This window comes from Mastigoproctus giganteus, chromosome 9 (genome assembly GCF_048544385.1).
Source record: "Mastigoproctus giganteus isolate SK-2022 chromosome 9, ASM4854438v1, whole genome shotgun sequence".
NCBI lineage: Eukaryota > Metazoa > Arthropoda > Arachnida > Uropygi > Thelyphonidae > Mastigoproctus > Mastigoproctus giganteus.
The window spans coordinates 178,844,734-178,869,149 of NC_143583.1; the positions used below are offsets into that span (position 1 = coordinate 178,844,734).

A 24,416-nucleotide genomic window follows, 5' to 3' on the forward strand; every position below is an offset into this window, starting at 1 on the left:
TTTGCTTTGGTCATTTTCTTATAGTGAAATAAAAGCAAAATAAAAAAATAATAATAATAAATAGATAAAACTAACGTGCTTGAACTAATATAGTTAGAGAAGGACATTACATGGTTGTTTTCCATTAAGATTATTACTATATTTAATACCACTCATAACACCATGTGAAATGAATAATATAGTTTATTAGACTATTCGTCTAAGCTACTATACATTAAGTTGACATTTCGGGCGTCTTACCGATACCCATCATCAGACCATGCTGTTTGGAGAACAGAAAATAGAAAAGGTTACAAATTTGAATATATTACAATTACAAATAAGTGATTCTAAAGTATTAAGTTTGAATTACCTTTACAATAGAAAAAATATATTAATCTTAGGTAATTACATAGTTACCTAAGATTAATAGTAGTAGTAGAGGCACATGATGCGAGAAGGCAAGCATATGAGCTTATGTAGCATCAGCCAAAACAAAAAAAAATTTTCACATATCCATTCCCTCTAAAAGTTTGTCCAGTTTCTCCTTAAATTTATTTAAGCTATCAACTTCCACAACAACATATGGAAGTTTGTTCCAGCAATCAACTACCCGCTGGCACTGGCTAAAGGCAAATTTCTGCACATCTATTCTAACATCTGTTTTTCCCTAATTTGAATTTTTGCCCCCTCATGTTCATAATCTGAGCAAGCAGAAGAATCCTATCAGAATTGAGCCTGTTCAACCAATTCAAGGCTTTATTCACTTTAATCAGATCACCTTGCAGGTGCCTAGTCCCCAGATGCTGCAACTTGCAGAACTTAAGCCTTGCTGCATAAGTGCACTCCTTTGTTCCTCTCACCAATCTTGTTGCCATTCTTTGTACTCGATCTGGCGACTTTACATCCTTCCTAAAATTAGGCCTCCAGACCTGTATACAGTACTCAAGGTGTAGCCTGACCATTGCCTTATACAAAGGAATAATCACCTCCTTTTCTCTACTAGCAAAATTCCTGTATATCATTGACAAAACCCCTTGACCTGCTCTGGCAGCTTGTCTGCATTGCTCAGAAAACTTCATATCTGACTAACAATTACCCCCAGGTCTGTTTCATTCTCCACTACCCAGCGTGTAACACCACATAGTCGGTACATTTCTTTTGGGTTACTGCTCTCCATATGCAGTACTTTGCATTTGTCAATGTTAAACTTCGGTTGCCACTTCTCAGCCCATCTACCCAACTTTCCCAGATCCTGTTGCAGCAGCATACTGTCTACTGTTATTAACAACCCTGGCAACCTTTGTTTCATCTGCAAATTCCGACATTAAGCTTGATATATACCTTCATCAATATCATTGATAAATATACAAAACAATGGGCCCAACACCGAACCACGAGGAACACCACTAATAACATTAGTCCACGAAGAGCAGTGTCCGTTGATTACCACTCTGTCTTCTCTCACTCAACCACTCTTTCATCCATCGTAGCAACTTGCCCTTAATAAGCCATACTGTTCCAATTTGTATAGTAGTCCTCCATGTGCAACAGTGTCAAAAGCTTTCCTGAAGTCGAGAATATGATATCAAAATTATTTTTAGCATCCAAAAATCTTGTCTGATCAATCAAATTGGCCAGACAAGACTTCCCTTGACAAACCTATGCTGTGTCTGAATTGTTACTTCTGCCTTGTCTAGATGATCCTGCAATGCTTCTTTAACCAGTAACTCCATTATTTTCCCTAGAACAGAAGTCAAACTGACAGGTCTGTAATTACTCGTGTCACCCTTTGAGGTGACCTAAGGGTTTTCTTACTTCCTTTGCCACCTTCTTTAATATAAGTGGATTGATCCCATATACCCCAGGGACCTTTCTTATGTTTAACTTCAACGATTTCTCTTCCACTTTGCTCTTATTACAAAATCATTTAACTCCCTGTTAGAGTTTGATAAACATCTGGCCCTCTCCTCCTTGAATAATTCCTTGTGTGTGAATGTAGATGCAAAATACTCATTTAGTTGGCAACTATCTGAGAATGATCATCTACAGTCAAAACATTGATATCAAGTGGACCAATCTGATTCCCCTTCCTTTTAGAGTTTATATAAGTAAAGAGGGCTTTGCTGTTTTTCTTCGCATCCTTTGCCAAAGATTTTTCATAATCTGCCTTCGCTTGCCTAACCTCCTTTGTGACTTGATTACAGAATAGCTTGTATCTACCATAGGCTTCTGTGTCACCTGACAATTTATGTGCATCCCATGCATTTTTCTTCTCTGCCACGAATCTCATTAGTCCATCTAGCATCTATTTGGGTCTAAACCTAGAGCAGTATTTCTTAGTTGGAACAAAAAGCCTAGCAGCTTCCAAATTTTACTTCCTTGAATGCTTCCCATTTAGAATTTGCTGTCGGTAATATCCTCAAGTTGGTCTCACTGTATAGAACCTAAAAAAAATCTCTCAGACCACTGTAGTTGCCTTTACGAAAGCAAAAACCCTTCCCTTTACCCCTGATGGTGGTTAATCTCTAAGTAAATCTCACATCAGTATACTGTGATCACTGCCATCTAGTGGTTCCTTTATATGTAAATTCTTAATGCATGAATAAACACTGTTGATAATCAGATCAAGAGTGAGTATCACTCTTGTTGCCTCTCAAACATGCTGCTGTAGAAAACAATCATCCAATAAATCTACAAAAGCCTTGCCAGTGTGCGAGAACCAATCCACAAGTTCCAGGTCTATATCTGGGAAGTTAAAATCCCCCATTATAAGACACTGATTTACTGGCCCACAATTTCTCTGTGTAATTGTTCATTATACTCATCAGAATTATTAGGCCTATAACAAACTTCTACATTCATTTTTGCTTTCCCAGTGTTTTGTCACACCAAACTGACTCAACCTTGCACTGTCCATCTATGTAAAGCCCATCTATGTAAACAGCATAACCCCTCCTCCCGTCCTATCCTTTCTGTACACATTTTACTCTCCAAATTCCAATTCTGCATCCCTTATATCTGAGTGGCACCATGTCTCATATATTCCAACAATATACACCTTGGATATCTTAACCAGCACTTCAAATTCATCAAATTTATTTACTATACTCCTAGCATTGGTGTACTCTTAGTTACTCTAACACAGCCCATGTATTTACTTGTTTCATGACCCCCAGCAGTTCCTGAAATCCCTAGCAACTGGCTTTCTGGGCTGCTGCTCATTCCAATAGAAGCAGTGCAAGAATCATTTCCACCTCTGCCTGTGACTACTGTTAATCTATTAGTCTGTGAATTTCCCCCCAAGCTAGCAGTTTTCCGACCTGCCTAACATTGCCTCGATAACATCAGCAAATATTCTTGCACCCCTTCTATTTAAGTGTATCCCATCCCCGTAGAAGCAATCTCTCCTGCCAACAAGCAGACCACACTGAGAAAAATTCTACCCCACGAGCCCTGCACAATCTCTCCAGGGCCGAATTGGTTGTCAAGTCCCTCATCATATACTCCCTCCTATCATGTCAGGAGGGAGGGCAGGATTGCAGACAATTTTAAATTTAAGTCTAAATTGCAATTTTTTTTCAGCATTGACCTGTACTTGCTTAGTAAATCCACAGATGTCGTACAATTATTGTCATTAGTGCCAATGTGTACAATGATATCACCTTTTGTGCCTTAAAAGATGATATCTTCTCTACGTCATCAACTCTTGCCCCTTTTGCACAATATATTTCCCATTTCTGTGACAATTGAGTCACCAACAATAACTAGCTCCTGTGCGACCAGCACATTCTGCCCTAAAGGTTGCTGCTGTGTTGCCTGGTGCATAAGAATGTGCTCTGGTATTGAATTGGGCAGCTGAGAACTTGATGCCCCCTCCATTTGAACTCCTTCGAGGGCATCCACCCGACTCTTCAAACTCTCATTGACTCCCATCAGAATTCTGAGTTAGTGTTCTGATGGGCATCCTAATTTCTTCACATTCTCTGCACCTAGCACACACAAAGACATCCTCCATGGAAAGATCATGTCCTGTTCGAGAGAGAGAGATCAGCAAACATGTCACATTTTTTTAGATTGTGATGAATTGGAGAATTGTCCCCTATGGTACTCCTGTGAACCACAGCACATTCGCTACTTTGCGCAAGTTGCTTTGCTGCTCTAGTCTGGGGCATGATTTCCATTTAAATACAATTTAATTAACAATAAAAATTAAAAGGATTTATAAATTTAATTGAATAATTGCCAATACTATACTAAACTAACAGATTCCTACTACAGTGTTACATATTATGCTATCTAGTTTTACATTATGCCTTTTGCTATCAAGTTCAAGATACACGTAATGCTATTCCGTACCAATACTACACAATGGCGGCAAGTTTCAAACGGTACCAGTTTTACCGATACTACGTAACAACCCATAAAATCTATCTAGGTTTGAAATAAACTAAGTATCATAACTAGGAATATAAAGCTACTTCTAGAAAATAAATTAATATGCCAATTTAGTCAATAAAATGATAAAAATTTAAGGAAAAAACTTCTCTATTGGCTAGAGCCATAAAATATTTGCCTGCACTGAGCTAATCTCGTTCCCACTCCAAAAAATATGTAGAAAATACTCTGCTATTTCATGTTTACAAGAAAAAAACTTTTCTACATATAAGTAACAGATTTACTTACTTTAGTTGAGCATTTGTCGCAGACAATTCTTGCACACAGATGGCATTTGACACCACGAGATCCAAAAAAACAGAATCTGGTTTTCTTACATGTAAAACATATCTAAATAAAATCAAAAAACAATAAAAATCACTAGGATTAAAAACACTGCATATACTATTTTAATAAACTATGATTGAATAAATATTGTTAATTGTCATTTAAAAAAAATAATAAAAATGCGCGCACACTCACATAATGAAGTAGTTAAAAAATAAAAAATGGTAATTAAGAAATTAAATATAGAGCTATCATTAGAGGCAGCAAAATGCACATGATACTCAATGTATAACTGATATTAAATCAAAATTAATGCCAGTAGCATGTCAAAACTGTTGCGCTGATTTTTCTAGCGGTTGAAATGCACCGATTCCCTGACCATTATTGGCCTTGTGGTTCTCAAGGAGGACCACAAGGCCAATAAAAGTGGTGACTCCCTTACAACATTGCACAAAGATAAAGCAGTGTTCAGTAGTACATTTTTTTAGATGGTGAAGTAGTAAAATCCATAGAAGAACCAAACAGCAGTATGGTGGCATATATCAAGCTGAGTAAAAGTTAATACGTCAATACAACAAAAATACTTGCCATGCCAAATACAGTAAAACCTTACTAATTTGTATGGGGGGGGGCTTAGTCTGAATTATAATTATTAATCATATATACATTTTTTCAAGTAGTAGTAGTGGTTTATAAAAAAAAAAAAAAAAATTATTTACAATCTAGCAATGTACATTAATTTAGATGGTATTACAATGCAACATGACAAAAAGAAAAAAGGAAATTTTATGAAAACGTTTATAATAATAAACATTTTTAATAATCTCAGTCTGAGTACCAGGAGACCAACAGGGTCTTTACATAAAGGAGAGGTAACAAATCAAAAAAAAGAAATTAGAGAGTTAAAATGAAATTATAAAATTTACAGAAAACACAATTATGACTCTGTCTTCTCCCACTCAACCATCTCTTTATCCACAGCAGTAACTTTCTCTTATTGCCACTATGCTCCAATTTGTACAGCATTGACTCTAGATGGTGCTACATTATTTCTTTAACCATTGACTGCGTTATTTTTCCTGGAGCAGAAGTTCAGCTATCATCTTTTAATTCCCCTTTGTGAACTGGGGACAATTTGTACATCCCCAGCCCTCCCCTGAATCCAAAGTTGCTCGCATAATTATGCTAAGGTTTGCATGCCTCCTTTAATATAAGTGGATAGGATCTCATCCACCCCAGATGTCTTTTTTTTTTTATCTTTCAACAGTTTTGCGATTGGGTAACCAAACTGGTTACCTAATTGCAAAATACAGAAGTCAAACATTACTTTTCTTCTCTCTCTGAACACTAATTGCAGGTGATGGCAGATGGCACTCCCTTCAAACTTCTCTACTAATGCCAGTGTTCCTCCATTCTTTTCCTCTGTATATTAATAATTTTCTTCCACTGACTAGAAATTCTGTCCACACTTCTGCTGATGATGGTACACTACATTTCCCATTTTGAAAAACATTATTCTAAACACACAGCTTCAACTCCTTCAACATTCATCACCAATTCCTTGAATACTGATCTATGGTTAATTCTCCAATGGGATAAAGTAAACGTCATTAACTTTAATCCTTCTAAAACTCAATTCTGTCTTATTTCTTCCAAAAACGTCTGCTGCTCTCATGTTCACTTTTGATACCACTCAGATTTTTAGACACGATTGCAAATCTTTATTGGTGATACCCTGACTTCTAACTTCCTTTGGTATGACTTAGGCTTTTCATACCAACAAAAGAAATACTGTTCAAGGATTAGGCCGAAATGGATGTCAGATGAACTAATGAGACATGTGGTAGAGATGGAAAATGCATAGGATACATATAAATTAACAGGTAACAGTGAAGCCTATGGTAGATATAAGCTGGTCTGTAATCAAGTCACAAAGGAGGTTAGGCAGGCAAATGCATATTACGAGAAATCTTTGGCAAAAGATGCAAAGAAAAACAGCAAAGAGTTCTTTACTTATGTTAACTCTAGAAGGAAGGGGATAAATCAGATTTGTCCACTTGATATCGATGGTCCTTCAAGTAGCTAACAAACTGAATGAGTATTTTGCATCTAATATTTACACATGGGGAATTATTTAGGGAATGCCAGAGGTGTATTAAACTCTGGCAGAGTGAGATAAATGATTTTGTAATAACACAGAGCAAAGTGGAGGAAAAATTGTTGAAGATAAACATAATGAAGACACCTAGGGTGGATGAGATCTATTCAGTTATATTAAAGGAGGCAGCAAAAGGAAGTAAGCAAACCCTTAGCCATAATTATGAGAGCTTCCTTGGACTCATGTGAGGTACTAATGGATTGGAGATGTGCAAATGTGACCCTGATTCATAAAGGAGGATCAAAGGGTGACACAAGTAATTACAGACCTGCTAGTTTAACTTCTGTTCCAGGGAAAATAATGGAGTCACTGGTTAAAGAAGTGATGCAGGATCACCTAGACAAGCCAGCAGTAATAGCACAAAAGAACTGGATGCAAAAAATAATTTTGATATCATATATTTATATTTAATGAAAGCTTTTGACACTGTTGTGCATGGAGGACTACTGTACAAATCGAAGCAGTATTTGAACTGGATTCAAAGAATAATTTTGTCATCATATACTTGGATCTTAGAAAGGCTTTTGATACTCTTGCACATGGAATACTGCTGCACAAATGGAAGCAGTGTGGCACTGGAGGCATATTGCTGCTATGGATAAAGGGATGGTTGATTGGGAGAAGACAGAATGGTAATCAATGGACAATCATCTTCATGGAGTAATGTTATTAGTGGAGTCCCCCAGGGTTCAGTGTTGGGTCCATTGTTGTTTTCTGTATTTATTAATAATACAGATGATGGTATATCAGGCTTAATGTCTAAGTTTTCAGATGATATGAAGGTTGGCAGGGTTGTTAATAACACTAACGATGGTATGCTGCTGCAACAGGATCTAGAAAAGTTGAGCAGATGGGCTGAGAGGTGGCAACTGAAGTTTAATATTGACAAATGTAAAGTACTGTTATATGGGTAGCAGTAACTCCAGAGTAATGTATCAACTGTGTGGTACTACACTGAGGGTGGTAGAGAATTAAAAGGACCTGGGGCTAATTGTGAAGTCAGATATGAAGTTTTCTGAGCAGTGCAGATGATCTGCAAGAATAGCTCATGGTGTATTGTCAATGATATACAGGAATTTTTCTAGCAGGGAAAAGGAGGTGATTATTCCCTTGTATAAGGCAATGGTAAGGCCACACCTTGAGTACTGCGTACAGGTCTGGAGGTCTCATTTTAGGAAGGATGTAGAGCTGCTGGAATGAGTACAGAGAAGGGCAACAATGGAATGTAGTAGTAGTAGTAATGGAAGCATGTGAAGCAAGAAAGCAAGCGTATGAGCTTATGTAGCATCAGCCAAAAAAAAGAAACAATTTCAAACATCCATTCCCTCTAAAAGTTCATCCAGTTCCTCCTTGAATTTGTTTAAGCTATCAACTTTCACAACAGATGGAAGTCTGGTTCAGCAATGAACTACCCACTGGCTAAAGGAATATTTCCGCACATCTATTCTACAACTGTCTTTCCTCAACTTGAATTTATGCCCCCTCAGGTTTTTAAACTGAGCAAGTGGAAGAATCCCATCAGAATTCAGTGTGCTCAACCCATTCAAGGCCTTATACACCTCGATCAGATCACCTTGCGGGTGCTCAGTCTCCAGCTGCTGCAATTTGCAGAACTTTTCACATTCGAAGGGATCCTCTTACCAAGTCTTTCTTGGTAAGAGCACCCCTTCGTTCCCCTCGTCAATCTTGTTCCCCTTCTCTGTACTCATTTCAGCAGCTCTACATCCTTCCTAAAATGGGACCTCAAGACCTGTAAGCAGTACTCAATCAGTGGCCTGACCATTGCCTTATACAAAGGGATAATAACCTTTTTCCTACTAGCAAAATTCCTGTATATCATTGACAATACCCAATATCCTTCTCTGGGACTCTTTCTGCATTGCTCAGAAAACTTCTTATCTGACTGGACAATTAATCCCAGATCTTTTTCATTTTCTACCACCTTAAGTTTAGTACCACACAGTTGGTACGTTTCTCTGGGGTTACTTCTACCCATATGCAGTACTTTGCATTAGATTTGTCAATGTTAATCTTCAGTTGCCCCTTCTCAGCCCATCCGCCCAAATTTTTTAGATCCTGCTGCACTAGCACATTGCCATTACTGTCATTAACAACCCTGACAACCTTTGTATCATCTGCAAACTTCGACATTTAGCCTGATATACCTTCATCAATATCATTGATAAATATTGCCCAACACCGAACCGTGGGGCTCCACTAATAACATTAGTTCACGAAGAGCAGTGTTCATTGATTATCACTCTGTCTTCTCCCACTCAACCACCCTTTTATCCATTGTATCAACAACTTACCCTTAATACCACCATATTGCTTCAATTTGTATAGTAGTCCTGCATGCGCAACAGTGTCAAAAGCTTTCCTGAAATTCAAGTATATGATATCAAAATTATTTTTTGCATTTAGTTCCTTTGTAACCACATCATAGTATCTGATTAAATTTGTCAGACAAGACTTTCCCTTAACAAACCCATGCCATGTCTTAATTATTACTGCAGTCTTGTCTAGATGATCCTGTAATGCATCTTTAACCAATGACTCCATTATTTTCCCCAGAAATAGGTCTGCAATTACTTGTCGCCCTTTGATCCTCCTTTGTGAATTATGAAACTAACTGGTATACTCATGTCCCCCTTAAATCCCCCTTTGTGAATCAGGGGTACATTTGTACATCTCCAGTCCATGGAAATTTCCCCTGAGTCCAAGGATGCTCTCATAATTATGCCTAAGGGTTTGCTTACCACCTTTGTTGCCTCCTTTAATATAACTAGATAGATTCCAACCACCCCAGGTGCCTTTCTTATGTTTAACTTCAACAATTTCTCTTCCACTTTTCTTTCAGTTATTACAAAATCATTAAGCGCCCTGTTACAGTTTTATAAACTTCTGGCATTTTCCTCCCTTAATAACTCCTCATGTGTGAATGAAGATGCAAAATACTCATTCAGATTATCAGCTATCTGAGCAGGATCATCAATAGTCGAACCATCAATATCAATGGACCAATCTGATTCATCCCCTTCCCTCTAGAGTTTATATAACTAAAGAAGCCCTTGCTGCTTTTCTTAGCATCCTTTGCCAATGATTTCTCCTAATCTACCTTCACTTGCCTAACCTCCTTTGTGACGATTACCAACTAGCTTATATCTGCTGTAGGCTTCTGCGCCACTTTAATCTCTCTGATGCTGCTAAATGAGGCAGTCAAGGTTAATTAATTGCTGGTCGCTTACAAACTCCCTCCATTTTCAATCACACAGGCATTCAGTTTCTGCTTCATGCCTTTTCTGTACGTATTAACATGGGCTACACTCTTCAAAAAACTGCCATGTGTAATTCTGCCTCCCAAACCCAACTGAACATGTGCTTCAACTTGTCAACATTAATTCAATGTTCAACTCCAAACTCACAGTGCATTTTTAATATTAATCTTCATTTCAACATTTTTTTTCCTGAAGGAGACATATCCACCAATTTTTTATGAAAGAGTTCATTGAACATAAATGGTTGATGCACTCATTCACAATCATACTTGTTTTGAGATTTTTTGACAGTCATACTTCTCCAATTCTAGAACAAAAGCTAAAACTATAAAATTCAGGAATATAGTAAACTCTCTAGTTATGGACCTAGATTTAATGGATGAAAAAAAAAGTTGACTGTGCTCATGAAATAGGGTAAAATGGGTAACTCGTGAACCAAAGCAACCATCACCAAGCATCTCAAACTGTTTATGCATATGCTTACTATTATACTACTGTATTAAGTGCTCATCTGTGCCCTGTTTCTTCACTATAAAGTAAAAAGAAAAAGCATGTTCATCTAAATAATGCACAGAAGTCTAATTTCTCTGTTATACTTCTGTATAACACCAGCTCTGAGAGGGAATAGTAAACAAATGAAGATAAATTTTTCACTGCTATAAATGATTCCAAAACATAAAGGCCCATAAATTGAAATTATGGCAATTACCTTACATGCTTCATGTACTTTCATAAACCACCTAAGTAATTTCATTAAATATGTTAAGCGACCTTTCAATACTTTAAGCAATGAATGCACGTGTTCTCAAAGTGGTGCTCATTGACCTATTTTCAGGATTACAGAGAGGTATTGTGTTGAGAAATATGTCAAGATATTTTGCAGTTTGAGAAGAGAGTTATCATATTCTTATAATTTGACAACACTTGAGTATGTATACAGATGGTTTATAATCCTTTATTCAATTCAGTTTCTCCTATTAATTTTCTGATACATTTTCTCCTATTAATCAGTGAATGCTTTATGGTTTTCAAAATTATTCAGCTATGTGTTTTTGTCTGTGTTCACTTGTCCCTTCCAGAATATGCTGCATGCCCAATGGAGATGCAAGTTTGAGAACCTCTGAGTTAGTGTTTAGCCAATGTTTATTAAAGAAGCTTTGCCCAACATACCTACACAAAATATTTGATCAAAAAATAAATAAATAATAATAATATATAAAGTAAGTATTGGGTTTCTTTTAGGCCTTATATTTCAAAGGTTAGTTTTACCAATGAACAATTCACATTTAATTTTTTTTAATGATATATATCCATGTATATACAAAAAATAGTATTTGCTATCAGCTGATAAAAATTTATTCTTTAATTTTATAGAAACAAAAAAAAAAAAAAACCACTATCTATTTAATACTGTTTTTTTTTCAGTAAAACACTCATATTTAAATAAGAGTATTTCACTGAACATTTTGAATATTCCACCTATTTTTGAACAAAAGAATGAAGTACTTTAACTCATACAGACAAACCTTTCCTTTCTTTATATCCTCATAAAGTGAATGAGATGCCGTTGAAATGTAAGTATCTAGCTCTGCTTTGGTAAGAACATTTCGGATGTGAATTACCTCTTCCAGAGTAAGCGACAGATACTGAAGTGACCTTTTCCATTGGGATGGCTATTGTGAGAAAAATGCAAATCATTACTCTATATGAATATATAAGTAAAAAATATACAAATATAACTATTTTTAATCCAGTAATAGATTTACTGATTCTCTAATGCATTAAGGGCTTATGCCTCAAGTTGCGAAAGAGTTAGACTATGTATATTTTAGTGCACTTGCATCATTTATACACAGCCAATTATAGATTAGCAAATTTGCAATAGTGGCATCATTTAAGTTACATCTCATATTGTGAATACCTTCACGACGAGTTGCCATGACGTTGTTACTTATTCGAAGTAGTGCAATGTCATGGCAACTCGTTGTGAAGGTATTCACAATATGAGATGTAACTTAAATGATGCCGCTATTGCAAATTTGCTAATCTATAATTGGCTGTGTATAAATGATGCAAGTGCACTAAAATATACATTTACTGATTCTGTAATTTTTCAAATGCTACCAATACCACTGTCCCAGAATTTAAGTAAATATTTATAGCAGGCACCCAATTAAAAACTAGTATGTCATCACATTTCATTGCACAGTACAATGTCACAAGGTGGTACTTTTAAGAACTATTTGTTTCAAAACTACTAAATTTCTGGTTTTTAAATGAACAATTGGAACAGTTTTGATTAAATACTATAGGACTGAAGGGAAACAACATTTCAACAGAGTAGTGGAAATAAAATAAAATAAAATTTTTACATATTACTGAATTTGATTTTTGATCAGAAGGGTCATTATGCTCCCACTGAAGACAAATGCTGATTCACAATTGTCCAAGGTTTTTCTGCCTAATTTGCTAATATATTTTTACAGAACTGTGGATAATGGTATTTGTCTCTAAGTTGAAAATAAGCCCAAGCCTTAATGATGAGCACTTGGTGCTAAGGCTTAGGATTTGTCTGAATTAGTTTTTTATGAGCTATCACAAATTATCAAATTGAAACAAGTAGGTCAATTAATGTAACTTTCATATGTAATAAATGCTTGGTTTGTTCATATATCTCAGGCATTTTACTGTTTATGAAATAAAACACGATTAGCCTTAACATATTGATATTTTTATTAATAGTAGTACCAGAAAATTATGCAGGAAAGCAAGGTTATACAGCATCAGGGAAAAAAAACAGCCCATATTTCCCATTTCACCTCTCCATTCCCATCCTCTGGCTGATTTAATTTTAACCAATATTATACTTTTAAATAATATTTTTTGTCTTTCACAATCATGAAAATAGTCTTCAACTGGCACATTTTTTCTACCATAATTTTCCTCAGCCAAGCTTTTTACTTATTTTGGCAGGCTAGCTAAAACCTATTTGCCATCCCTGCTTTATAATATCATAGAGAAATTATCATTTTATTTCTCTAGCAGGCACACTGAAAATTTTTACACCAACAGATGTGCACAGCATAAAGTAATTGGGACACTTCGTTATAATGTTTAATGATATATCCAAATTCAAAAGTGAAAAATCAAAACCTCCATTCCACGAAAAGTGGTAAGGGGAAAAAAATAAATAAATAAAAATAAATAAAAAAGAAGCCCTACAACTGTTTACTGATACTGAACACTGCATCTTAACCAAAAAAGAACTGATATATATGGAAAATATCAACAATGCAATTGCATTACAACTGTCTATAGGGCCATGAGCATTAGCAAATCTTGTGCCACAAGTACTGCACTGTATTTCATGTTCATATTTTAAGTCTTATTTTCTTAATAAAACCAAACTTTTTCTGTAAATCATTATTGAATTTGAACTACTCTTTGGGAGCCATAAATGATGATAATTTAGTCCTCCTTTAAATCATTTATTCATTCTTAAGTTAAGAAACTTAATTATGTGACCGGTGGCTAATTAAGAATGAGCAAAGAAACTATGCTGAGGCACAGAGCAGTTGACAAAATTTATTTGTTTAGATTTACTTTCTATTTAAAATATTCATTTAAATAAACATCACAAAAGTTGATTTTTTTTTTTTTTTTTTGATTTGGTAGTTGTTGGCGCATCGGCTTCTGTGGCCATATTGCACCTCCCAAGGTTTTTGCAGTACTTTGATCCAAGCCCGAGGCGGGAATCGAACCCGCGACCTTTGGGTTGCCGGGCAGGTACTTTACCCACTCGGCTAGCCCGGGCGGCCATCACAAAAGTAAAAGTACCATCTAATATATTATTCTGCATTGTGGACCATCAGTGCTGATGGCTATGCTTTATTTTGGGTTCTTGCATCATCATATGCTGTCTTTCAGGAAACTTGTTGTTGTTATTTGGTTTTTAGGAGCATTAGCAACTAAGGCCATATTGCTCATGGTCATTCGGATATGCAGTGGTCATTCACTGACCTTTCTGCAACCTCTGTATTTGGTAGTCACGGGCTCGAACCCTGGTCTAATCGTGTGCTATGCACTGCTGCTCCTGCCCACCTGTCTCCGGAGGCGCCTTCAGGACACTGTAAAAAGCATTTGGAAACTGGTATATATGGTCACTTTAGTCATAGCACACTGATCATGAACCAGTTTTTTGGAAGAAAAAGCAAGAAATAGTTTATGTGAAAATGGCTGAATTTTCACATTACATTTGCCTTAGAAGGCTATTGCTTTCCCATACTTTTTCCACTACTGTATTACATATCTAGTACGAAACTCAACACTGCAACTGATGATGTTCACTAGGTAAAGGACAGGATCTGTAACTCTATCCCATCTTTGTTATGTGGGTCACAACACAGTGAGTTGCCATTATTCTATTAGCTGGTGAACAGCTTGATAGATAGAATAGGCACAAGACGAAGAGAAATTGGATAGTCTTCTTCAGAGAGGAATGACTAATGTAATTCCAAAATAGACTTCAAGGTGTAATCTGAATCTCATAGCAGTAAGCCGACTGCGTCAAGTGATTCCTTTTGCAGGAAATCAGACTTCCGAGCCCAGTTGTCACCTGCTGGGATATTTGGTATTTTTACCCCAACTAGATATGAGATTCATTTTTCCCATCGATGAAGTTCCTTTTTAGTTGTATTTTGTCCCCTAATATCAGTCCCTGGGAATTAGTTCCTCCACTAAATGAGCATCCTAGCCAATGAGAGCATGGTGTAAGCATAGGGAGGGAGACCTATATATATTCAGGTGAGTGACAAAGGACAGTGACTGTTGCTGTTGACGACTAACAGAGACTTAGGGGAACCTCTTTTCCCTGATCGATCGCCTCTTCCTTAATCAACTGCCTGCCTGACCTTGTCCCAAGATTTAAGAATCATGCTCATGACAAGAACCTTCCCTACAGACTAAAGAAGGCGATCCTGCTGTTTTCCCTGAAGTATTGCTTACCCATAGATTTCCTAGCTGATACAACCAGAAGAATGTGATGAGAGAGAGAGAAAGAGATATGCAGACATTGAATCAGCTACAACTGGACCAAGATAGTGAACTTACTGACTTACTGGTAAGTCCATCACTTTTTACCGTAATTTTATAATACAGAAGTACCTCTCCTTGTTAGGAACATTTACTGATATAAGAGACAATACCTTACTAATTAGAGTGTAACATAAAAGGTAGATCCATTTGTATTAATGCAATTCCTCAAACCCAGATTATTATACATTGATGTGGTACAGTATTGTATATACATATACACCTATTGTATATACTCTTGTAAGATGAGAAGTGGATCCTAGAGTATGAGCAATTTCAAAGGAGGACTACACGAAGAACACTAACATATTTTCAAACCTGTACCATTAGCTTGTTTTGTACCATTAGTCTTAAGTGCATATTCTACTGTTTATCTCTAGTTTAATAAGAGAGAGAAGTTATTGTGTACTTAGTATCTACTGTACATCTTTGTTAATTTAGTAGTGAATAAATAATGTTTTGTTTAAGTATCTTTGCCTCTGACTTATTCTCTTGCTACATGTTATCCTTAGTAAAAGATCCATAGTAAAGGAACCATAATATTTATTTGCAGCATTCCGAGATCTGACTATAATATATAAGGGGATCTTGGAGTGAGTTAGTCACAATGCATGACTCAAGTTGCAAGTTCCCCTTAACACGACTTTGAGAGGAATTTTAGGACATACAAGGTCAAATGTCTAATTACAGTACCACTAGACAATCACCAAGGCAGACAATCTTGACTATCAGGTAACACTGATAGTCAAGAGGCTTAACCTTGCATAACATTGATGCCCAGAAAACAGGCCTGTATAACATTTAAAATAATTCTGACACTACATATTTGATAAATTCAAGTTATTATTTTAATGGTAGTGGAGCTGGTCACTCGTATCCATATATATATATATATATATATATATATATATATATTTATTTTTAATGCAGGAGTCTGGTCATAGGCCGATTTTCATGTTGTTTGGGCTATTAACTACTTTGTTTATTGAAGAAGTTTGGCTATAAAAATAAAATAAAATGGTTTTTAAGGCTTTTTTAAGCCTGTTCTTGAATATAATTTTCAAGTGTTACAAAACAAGAATTTAAAAATTGTGGCATCTGTCATGTCCAGTCATTGAACATGCTAAAATTCCATGCATCTGGCTACTATCCAATAGGTCAAGGATGTGGGTTTTTAAATTTTTGTTTCTTTTAAGTTTTGTTTGCTGAGAGTGAAGAAAACACACAAAAGCAGGCTGCAGATGTTAAAAAACATGTTACAAAAACATGTCTAAAGCACATGCCTAAAGTGCAGGGCACTTTATTTTAAATATAATTAAAAATATCCATTCTCAAATATATAAAAAAATGACTTAAAATAAAGGTGAACAACTGTGAATTATTTCATGCTGAGTCTTAAGGTTATAAAATGGAGGGTTTTTTTGAACATGTGTGGATAAAAATAAATTGATGCATCCAGTGCATGGTTAAAGTCTGCTGAAATTCATGCTCACAAATTTAACAGATATTTTCATTTTTAAGTTTTTTTTCTGGTTACCAAGATACCAAAATGTACCTGCTATAGCATTAGTTGAGGCATATGATGCATTCCCCAAGAATTGTACTCCCCAAGAAAACAAGCTTATATAACATCAGCAAAAAAAAAAAAAAAAAACCCTCCCCCATTTCACTCATCAGGTCAATCCAAATGTCTGTTTAGTTGAACCTTATATTTATTTAAGCTATCAACTTACACAATAACAGATGGAAGTCTGTTCCAGCAATCAACTACCTGCTGGCTAAAGGCAAACTTCTGCACATCTATTCTATAACTGTCTTCCCTCAATTTGAATCTATGCCCCCTCAGGTTCTTAATCTGAGCAAGCGGAAGTATCTCATCAGCACTGAGCCTGCTCAAACCATTCATGGCCTTATACACCTCAATCAGATCACCTTGCAGTTGTCTAGTCTCCAGATACTGCAACTTGCAGAACTTAAAGACTCTTGGTAAGAGCACTCCTTTGTTCCTTTCACCAATTGTGTTGCCCTTCTCCGTACTCATTATAGCAACTCTACATCTTTCCTAAAATGAGGCCTCCAGACCTGTATTCAGTACTCAAGATGGCCTGACCATTGCCTTATACAAAGGGATAATCAACTCCTTGTCCATCCCTTTACCCATTGCAGCAACAGTATCAAAAGCTTTCCTAAAATCCAAGTGTATGATAACAAAATTATTTTTTGCATTCAGTTCCTTTGCGACCACATCATAGTATCCAATCAAATTGGTCAGACAAGACTTCCCCTTAACAAACCCATGCTATGTCGGAACTATTACTGCCGTCTTGTCTAGGTGATCCTGCATCACTTCTTTAACCAGTGACTCCATTATTTTCCCCAGAACAGAAGTTAAACTAACAAGTCTATAATTATTTGTGTCACCCTTTGAGCCTCCTTTGTTTGTTTGTTGTTATTTGGTTTTTAGGAGCATTTAGCAACTAAGGCCATATTGCTCTGGGATATGCGGTGGTCATTCCCTGACCTTTCTGCATCCTCCGTATTTGGTGGTGACGGGCTCGAACCCCGGTCTAATCAAGAAGCGTGTGCTATGCACTGCTGCTCCTTCCCACCTGGCCACGGAGGCGCCTACCCCCTTTGTGAATTGGGGATACATTTGCACATCTCCAGTCCATGGGAACCTCCCCTGAGTCCAAGGATGCTTCATAATTATGGCTAAGGGTTTGCTTAGTTGCTTTGATGCCTCCTTTAATATAACTGGGTAGATCCAATCTAACCAAGTGCCTTTCTTATGTTTAACTTCAACAATTTCTCCTCCACTTTGCTCTCCGTTATTACAAAATCATTAAACACCTTGGTACAATTTTGATAACTTCTAGCATTTTCAAACCTTAATAACTCCTCATGTGTGAATGTAGATGCAAAATACTCATTCAGTTTGTAAGCTATCTGAGCAGAATCATCAACAGTCGAACCACAAACATCAAGTGGACCAATTTTCCTTCTAGAGTGTACATAAATAAAGAAATCTTTCTTGTTTTTCTTTGCATCCTTTGCCAAGGATTTCTCGTAATCAGCCTTCATTTGCGTAACCTCCTTTGTGACTTGATTACAGACTAGCTTATATCTGCCACAGGCTTCTGTGTCACCTTAATTTATATGCTGTTGTTGTTGTTGTAGGGTTTTTTGGCGCAAAAGCAACTTTGGCCATATTGCGCCTATCTATTAATGTTTATGTGACAAGGAAGTTTATATTTCTTAAATGTGATTTATATCTGGTCAAAATATCCTATTAATTTTAAATAAGTGAATATATTTTCAATGTTGGAGTTATCGCCTAGGATTTGTGATAAAGTCAGAGGATCTTGGAAATTTATAGGGAGATGGAAGGCTGACTGTCGCGCCATGTGGTATTGTGGACATTCTATGAGGAAATGTTTTACAGTGAGTTGACAAGAACAGTGAAAACATTCTGGGGGGTTTGCTTTGGTGAGTAAGTGAAAGTGCGTGAGATGAGTATGTCCAATGCGCAGTCTCGTTAAAATGACTTCTTCGTGCCGATTTTTACGAAGACTCGATTTCCATGGCTGAAGTTCATGTTTTATTTGAAACAGTTTATTATTTGATTCATTTTGCCACATTTGTGACCACTGAGTATGGAGAATTTTTTTTATAATAGGCCTGTAATCGAAATGTGGAACTTTGTAAAGCTTTAGGTCTGTGTTTGTAGGATTCTTTGCTGCTCTATCGGCTCTTTCATTACCTTCAATGCCTGTATGTCCTGGAATCCAACAGAATTTTACTTGCCTCATTTTACTTTTGAGTTTCACAAGATGAGTTTGTATCTGATGAAGAATGGGATGCGATGGAGTCTGCCTTTGTTGCAGAGCGTGTATTGCACTCAATGAATCTGTGTATATGAGATGTTTCAGATGCGGGGAAGTTGCTATGTATTTTAAGGCCATTAGTATGGTGAATAGCTCGGCAGAATAGCTGCTGCATTGGTTTGGGAGTTGCTGTGAGATAACAGTCTGTGGAAATACCACTGCAGCACCAACTTTGGTGTCTGTTTTAGAGCCATCTGTATATATATGAAGGTATTCAGGGAACTGTGATGAGTGGGCTGCATGCATCTGTTTTATGTTGACATTTGCAAGAGTGCTTTTTCCCCATTGTTGGAAATAAGTGTCACAGTTAGGCGTGAAAGTGAACCATGGTGGAATACTTATCCTATTATCCTCATGTATGTTGTCAAAACTTAGGCCCCATTTTGAAACTATTTCTTTTAGTCGTATTCCAGCTGGTTTATTTACTGTAGGTTTATTGTTGTAGAGAATTTCCCACTGTGGGTTAAAAAGATACTGCCAAGTAGGATGATGAGGAAGACTTCGGATTTTAATTGCATAGTTTAATAGCAGCATTTGCCTCCGGAGATATAGTGAGGGTTCGTGGGCCTCTGCATATAAACTTTGGACTGGTGATGTTCTGTATGCCCCTAAGGAGATTCGTAAGGCACTATGATGTATGGAATCGAGCCATTTGATGACACTTGGTCTACAAGAACTATACACAGGGGCTCCATAGTCTAGTCTTGATCTGATTATAGCATGGTATAGGTGAAGTAGTGTGAACCGATCAGCTCCCCACTTCATTGCAGAAAGAACTTTGAGGATATTTAGTTTTTTTTGACAGGTTATTCGGAGGCATTTGATGTGATCCAAAAAGTTAAGTTTTTTATCTAGAATGAGGCCAAGGAAACATATACTATTTGCTAGCGGTATCAGCTGGTTTTCTAGTCTTATTTCTGGATCTGGGTGCATTTTTCGCTTTCTACAGAAATGTATAGCCATTGTTTTTTGTTGTGATATTCTATAGCCATTGTTTTTAGTCCATAATTCTATTTTTTTTACTGCGCTTTGTAACTGCCTTTCAATCATTTTCATGTTTTGTGAATGGCACGAAATAGTAACATCATCTGCATATAGGAATGTTTCCACTGTTTTTGGCAAGTCTTTTGTAATAGAATTTATTTTGATTGAAAACAAGGTTGCACTCAGTACTGAGCCCTGAGGAACTCCTTCTTCCTGAGAATATATTTGTGACAGATTATTTTGATATTTTACTTGGAAGGTTCTGACTTTCAGGAAATTTTTTACTAAGAGCGGTAAGTTGCCTCGCAAACCAATGCTGTGGAGATCTTTAAGAACGCCGTATCGCCAGGTAGTATCAAAGGCCTTTTCTATGTCGAGACTGATCATTATTAGATGCTCATTCCTTAGAAAAGCATTTCGGATATTTGCTTCTGCTTTTATCATGGGATCTAGAGAAGATCTATTTTTACGAAAACCGTATTGATTTATGTTAAGTACATTATATGTTTCTAAAAACCAGGTTAATCTGTTGTTCACCATTCTCTCAAGGATTTTCCCAAGGCAACTTGTTAGTGCTATTGGACGATAACTTGTGGGAATCGTATGATCTTTGCCAGGTTTAGGAAAGGCAATTACAGTGGAGTGAAGCCAGGAATTTGGATAGTAGTTTTCCATGTAAATTCTGTTGTATAGCATAAGCAAAGCCTTTAGGGATTTTTGATTAAGTTGTTGGATCATTTCATAGTGAACTCCATCAGGTCCTGCTGCACTCTTCCTAGACTTAGCCAGAGCTTTTTGCAATTCTTCTATGTTGAAAGGTTGGTTATATGGGAGTTGTTGTCTGGTATTAAAGTTTAGTCTGTATTTTTCAGCTACAGTTTTCGTTGTCTGAAAGGATGGGGTATATGCCGATACTGCTGATATATTTGCAAAAGTAGTTGCAAGTAAGTTTGCGATTTCCTTGGAGTTAGTTATTTCCTGTCCATTCCAGATTATTAGTGGAGTTGGAACTGAAAGAAATTTCCCATTAAGTCTTCTGATTTTGTTCCATATGACACGGGTATCTGTATTTTTATTAATTGTGGAGGCGAATCGTATCCATGAATCCTTTCTACTTTTACGCTGGATATATCTAGCTCTGGCTCTAGCTTTCTTAAAATTTATGAGGTTGATGGAAATGGGATACTTTCGGAAGAGATTCCAAGCCTTATTCTTCTCTCTTTTGGCTATCCTGCATTCTTCATTCCACCACGCTGTGTCGTGTTTATGATATTTTCCAGATGACCGAGGAACTGTAGCTTCAGCTGCTATTAAAATTTGGTTTGTGACATGAGCTGTAGCATTGTCTATGGGCTGAGTGGTGATTATTTGTTCATCCATTGCTGCGATTGTTTTATATTTTGTCCAGTCAGCTTTATGAAACCTCCATCTTTTTTCACCATCGTGATGTGTAACATCATTTATTAATATTTTGCAGACCACTGGAAAATGGTCACTATTAAGAGGATTTTTCAAGATTGTCCATTCAATCAGTGGATATAGGACAGGTGAACATATGGAAATGTCAATTGCAGAGGCTGTTCCAGTGGGCAAATGGATGTATGTCTCAATTCCAGTATTAAGGAGAGAGAGATTTTGCTCTTCCAATAATTTCTCAATCAATTTACCCCGTTTGTCTTGGTGACGGGATCCCCACATGGGATGGTGTCCGTTTAAATCTCCCATGATACAGACCGGGGGTGGTAGCTGGGTTACTAATGCTTCTAGGTCTGAATATGCATACTCTTGATTTGGGGAAAGGTAGAGTGAGACCAGTGAAAAAGTAAACTGGATTGAGACTCGTACTGCAACTGCTTCCAAAGATGTTTGTAGTTGGAGGCGTTTACATGGAATTTTGGAGTCAATTAGAATTGCCACTCCACCATGAGCTCCACAGGAAAGGCATCGGTCTTGTCTATAGGTACCGTAACGGTTCACTGCTGTATTTACTTGGGGAGTTAGGTTAGTTTCTTGAAGACATATACCTACAGGGTGATATTTGTCGATTAGGCTGCGAATGTCATCAATGTTACTGCGGAAACCTCGACAATTCCACTGTATTATTGTGCGCATTATATTGGCTTTGTAGTTGTATTTGTTTCTGACTTTTTACGAGTAGGTGTTTGCTTGGATCGCTCAGGCTTTTTCTCTTTTCTGGGAAAGATTGGGCGAACATCCATCTCTTCCTCAGCATGTATCTCTAAGATTGGTTCTTCCGGGACTTCTTTTTCACATGTATCCATATGATCATGGACAGGAAGTTTGTCATCTATATCTATGTTTTTAGTATTTATGGTTGGCCGTGACGTGGAAGGCATTGGAGGAATTGTAACAGGCGTATTTATGGCTTGATTAGAAGTTGAAATTGAAGATTATTTTGCCGATGGAGCTAGGATTGAGCGAGCCCAATCAGAAATAGAGATGTTTGGAGGGATTGTAACGTTGGTTTGAACTGAAGTGGTAGTGGTGGTGACAACAGTTATCTGTTTATGCTGTTGGACAGTTGCTGCATATGAGCGTGTTATTGTAGTTGGTGATATTTGTTTCTTTGCCTCAGGGTAGGAGACTTTGTGCTCGGTTTTATACTTCTGAATCATTTTTTCTTTTTTCCATGTTTCACAGTCTTTGGAGTAAGCGGAATGATTGCCTCTACAGTTTGGACACTGTAAGATTTGTGCAGAACATTCGGTATGGGTATGGTCTTTAGATCCACATGAAGCACATACAGCAGTCCCTCGACATACTGTCTGTGAATGTCCAAATTTTTGACATTTATAACATCTGATTGGGTTCGGTATATATGGTCGGACATGACAGTTCAAGTATCCGGCTTTTACAGATGTTGGTGGATTTGGCAAGTTGAAAGTTAGTATAATGTTTCTGGTTGGAAGTAGTGAACCATCCTTTTTGATTAGTATTCTTTTTACCTGAATAACATTTTGTTCTGAAAGCTCTTGTTTAATTTCTTCCTCGGATACATGTAAAAGATCCCATTCTGTTATAACTCCTTTTGAGTAGTTTAAGGTGGCATGAGGTGACACTTCTATAGGAGTTCCTCCAAGTGTTTTCAATTTAAGTAGCTTGTCAGAATGCTTGGATTGTGTTGTTTCAACAAGCAGGTCACCTGATTTTAGTCTGCGAACCATTTTTGGTGAGCCAGCGACGTTCTCTAAACTTTTCTGAATCAGAAAAGGAGAAAGCTTGCTGACTGGCTGGTCAGTCAAAGAATGTATAATGAGGAAATGAGGCCAGATATTCTGGTCTGTATCCTTCTTTTGTCTCTTAGCAAAGGAAGGGTTGTAATCTTCCTGCTCTCTAGAATGTGATGGGGCATTGATCCCACAAGAGTCAGTGTTGGTATGGTCCATCTTTGCTCCTTTTAGCCCTTGGCAGAGAGACTTTTCTGCCAAGATTTCCGGCCCCGCCACGGGGAGGCAGGAGCAGTGCCTGGTGTGACCAAGCGAAGATTAGTAGGTATTAGTAATATACTATGAGAAAAAAGAAAGGTGGCTTTCCTTCCTTGCTCTGTACAGGGACTTTTGTTACGAGAGCTGTTATAAAATGAATAGATTTTTTAACGATAAGGACAAAAAGGAACTGTAAATCGCTTTCTAGAAATCGCACTGGAAGTACAGATAAATCGCTCAGTCACAATCGCTTGGCACCCGGGGCCAATTTATATGCATCCCATGCATTTTTCTTCTCTGCAATGAGTCTCATTATTAGTTCATCTGACATCCATTTTGGTCTAAATTTTGAACAGTATTTCTTAGTTGGTATGAAAAGCCTAGTAGCTTCCAAGATTAATTCCTTGAAGGCTTCTCATTTAGAATTTGCTGTTTTTAGCATCATCAGTTTATCACACTGTATAGAATTTAAAAACTGTCTGAGACCACTGCAGTCACCTTTACGAAATTAAAATGCCTTCTCTTTACCCTTAATGGTAGTTACATCTTTAAGTAAATCCCACATCAGCGCACTGTGATCACTGTCACCTCATGGTTCCTTTATCTGCAAATTCTTAATTCATGAATAATCACTACTGATAATCTGATCTAGAGTATTACTCCCTCTGGTTCCCCCTTGAACATGTTGATGTAGAAAACAATCCTCCAATAATCTACAAAAGTCTTGATAACATGCAAGTGACCAACCAACAAGTTCCAGTCAATATCTGGAAACTTCCCCATTACAAGACATTCTGATTTACTGACCCACTCTATTTCTCTGCACAATTGTTCGTTGTACTCATCAGAGTCATTAAGCCTATAACACACT

General features: G+C 37.0%; 1 protein-coding gene across 1 annotated transcript in view; it reads right to left on the bottom strand.

Annotated features, from left to right (window-relative positions):
• Nucleotides 1–24,416, bottom strand: part of LOC150080911 (protein spire homolog 2-like) — a 220,854-nt gene that overhangs the window by 23,842 nt on the left and 172,596 nt on the right. Inside the window, exons 12-13 of the mRNA XM_090382155.1 lie at nucleotides 11,667–11,813; nucleotides 4,666–4,767 (exon numbers count right to left, since the gene is read on the bottom strand). Coding sequence (XP_090238281.1) covers nucleotides 4,666–4,767; nucleotides 11,667–11,813 — 249 coding nt within the window. The remainder of the gene's footprint in view (nucleotides 1–4,665; nucleotides 4,768–11,666; nucleotides 11,814–24,416) is intronic.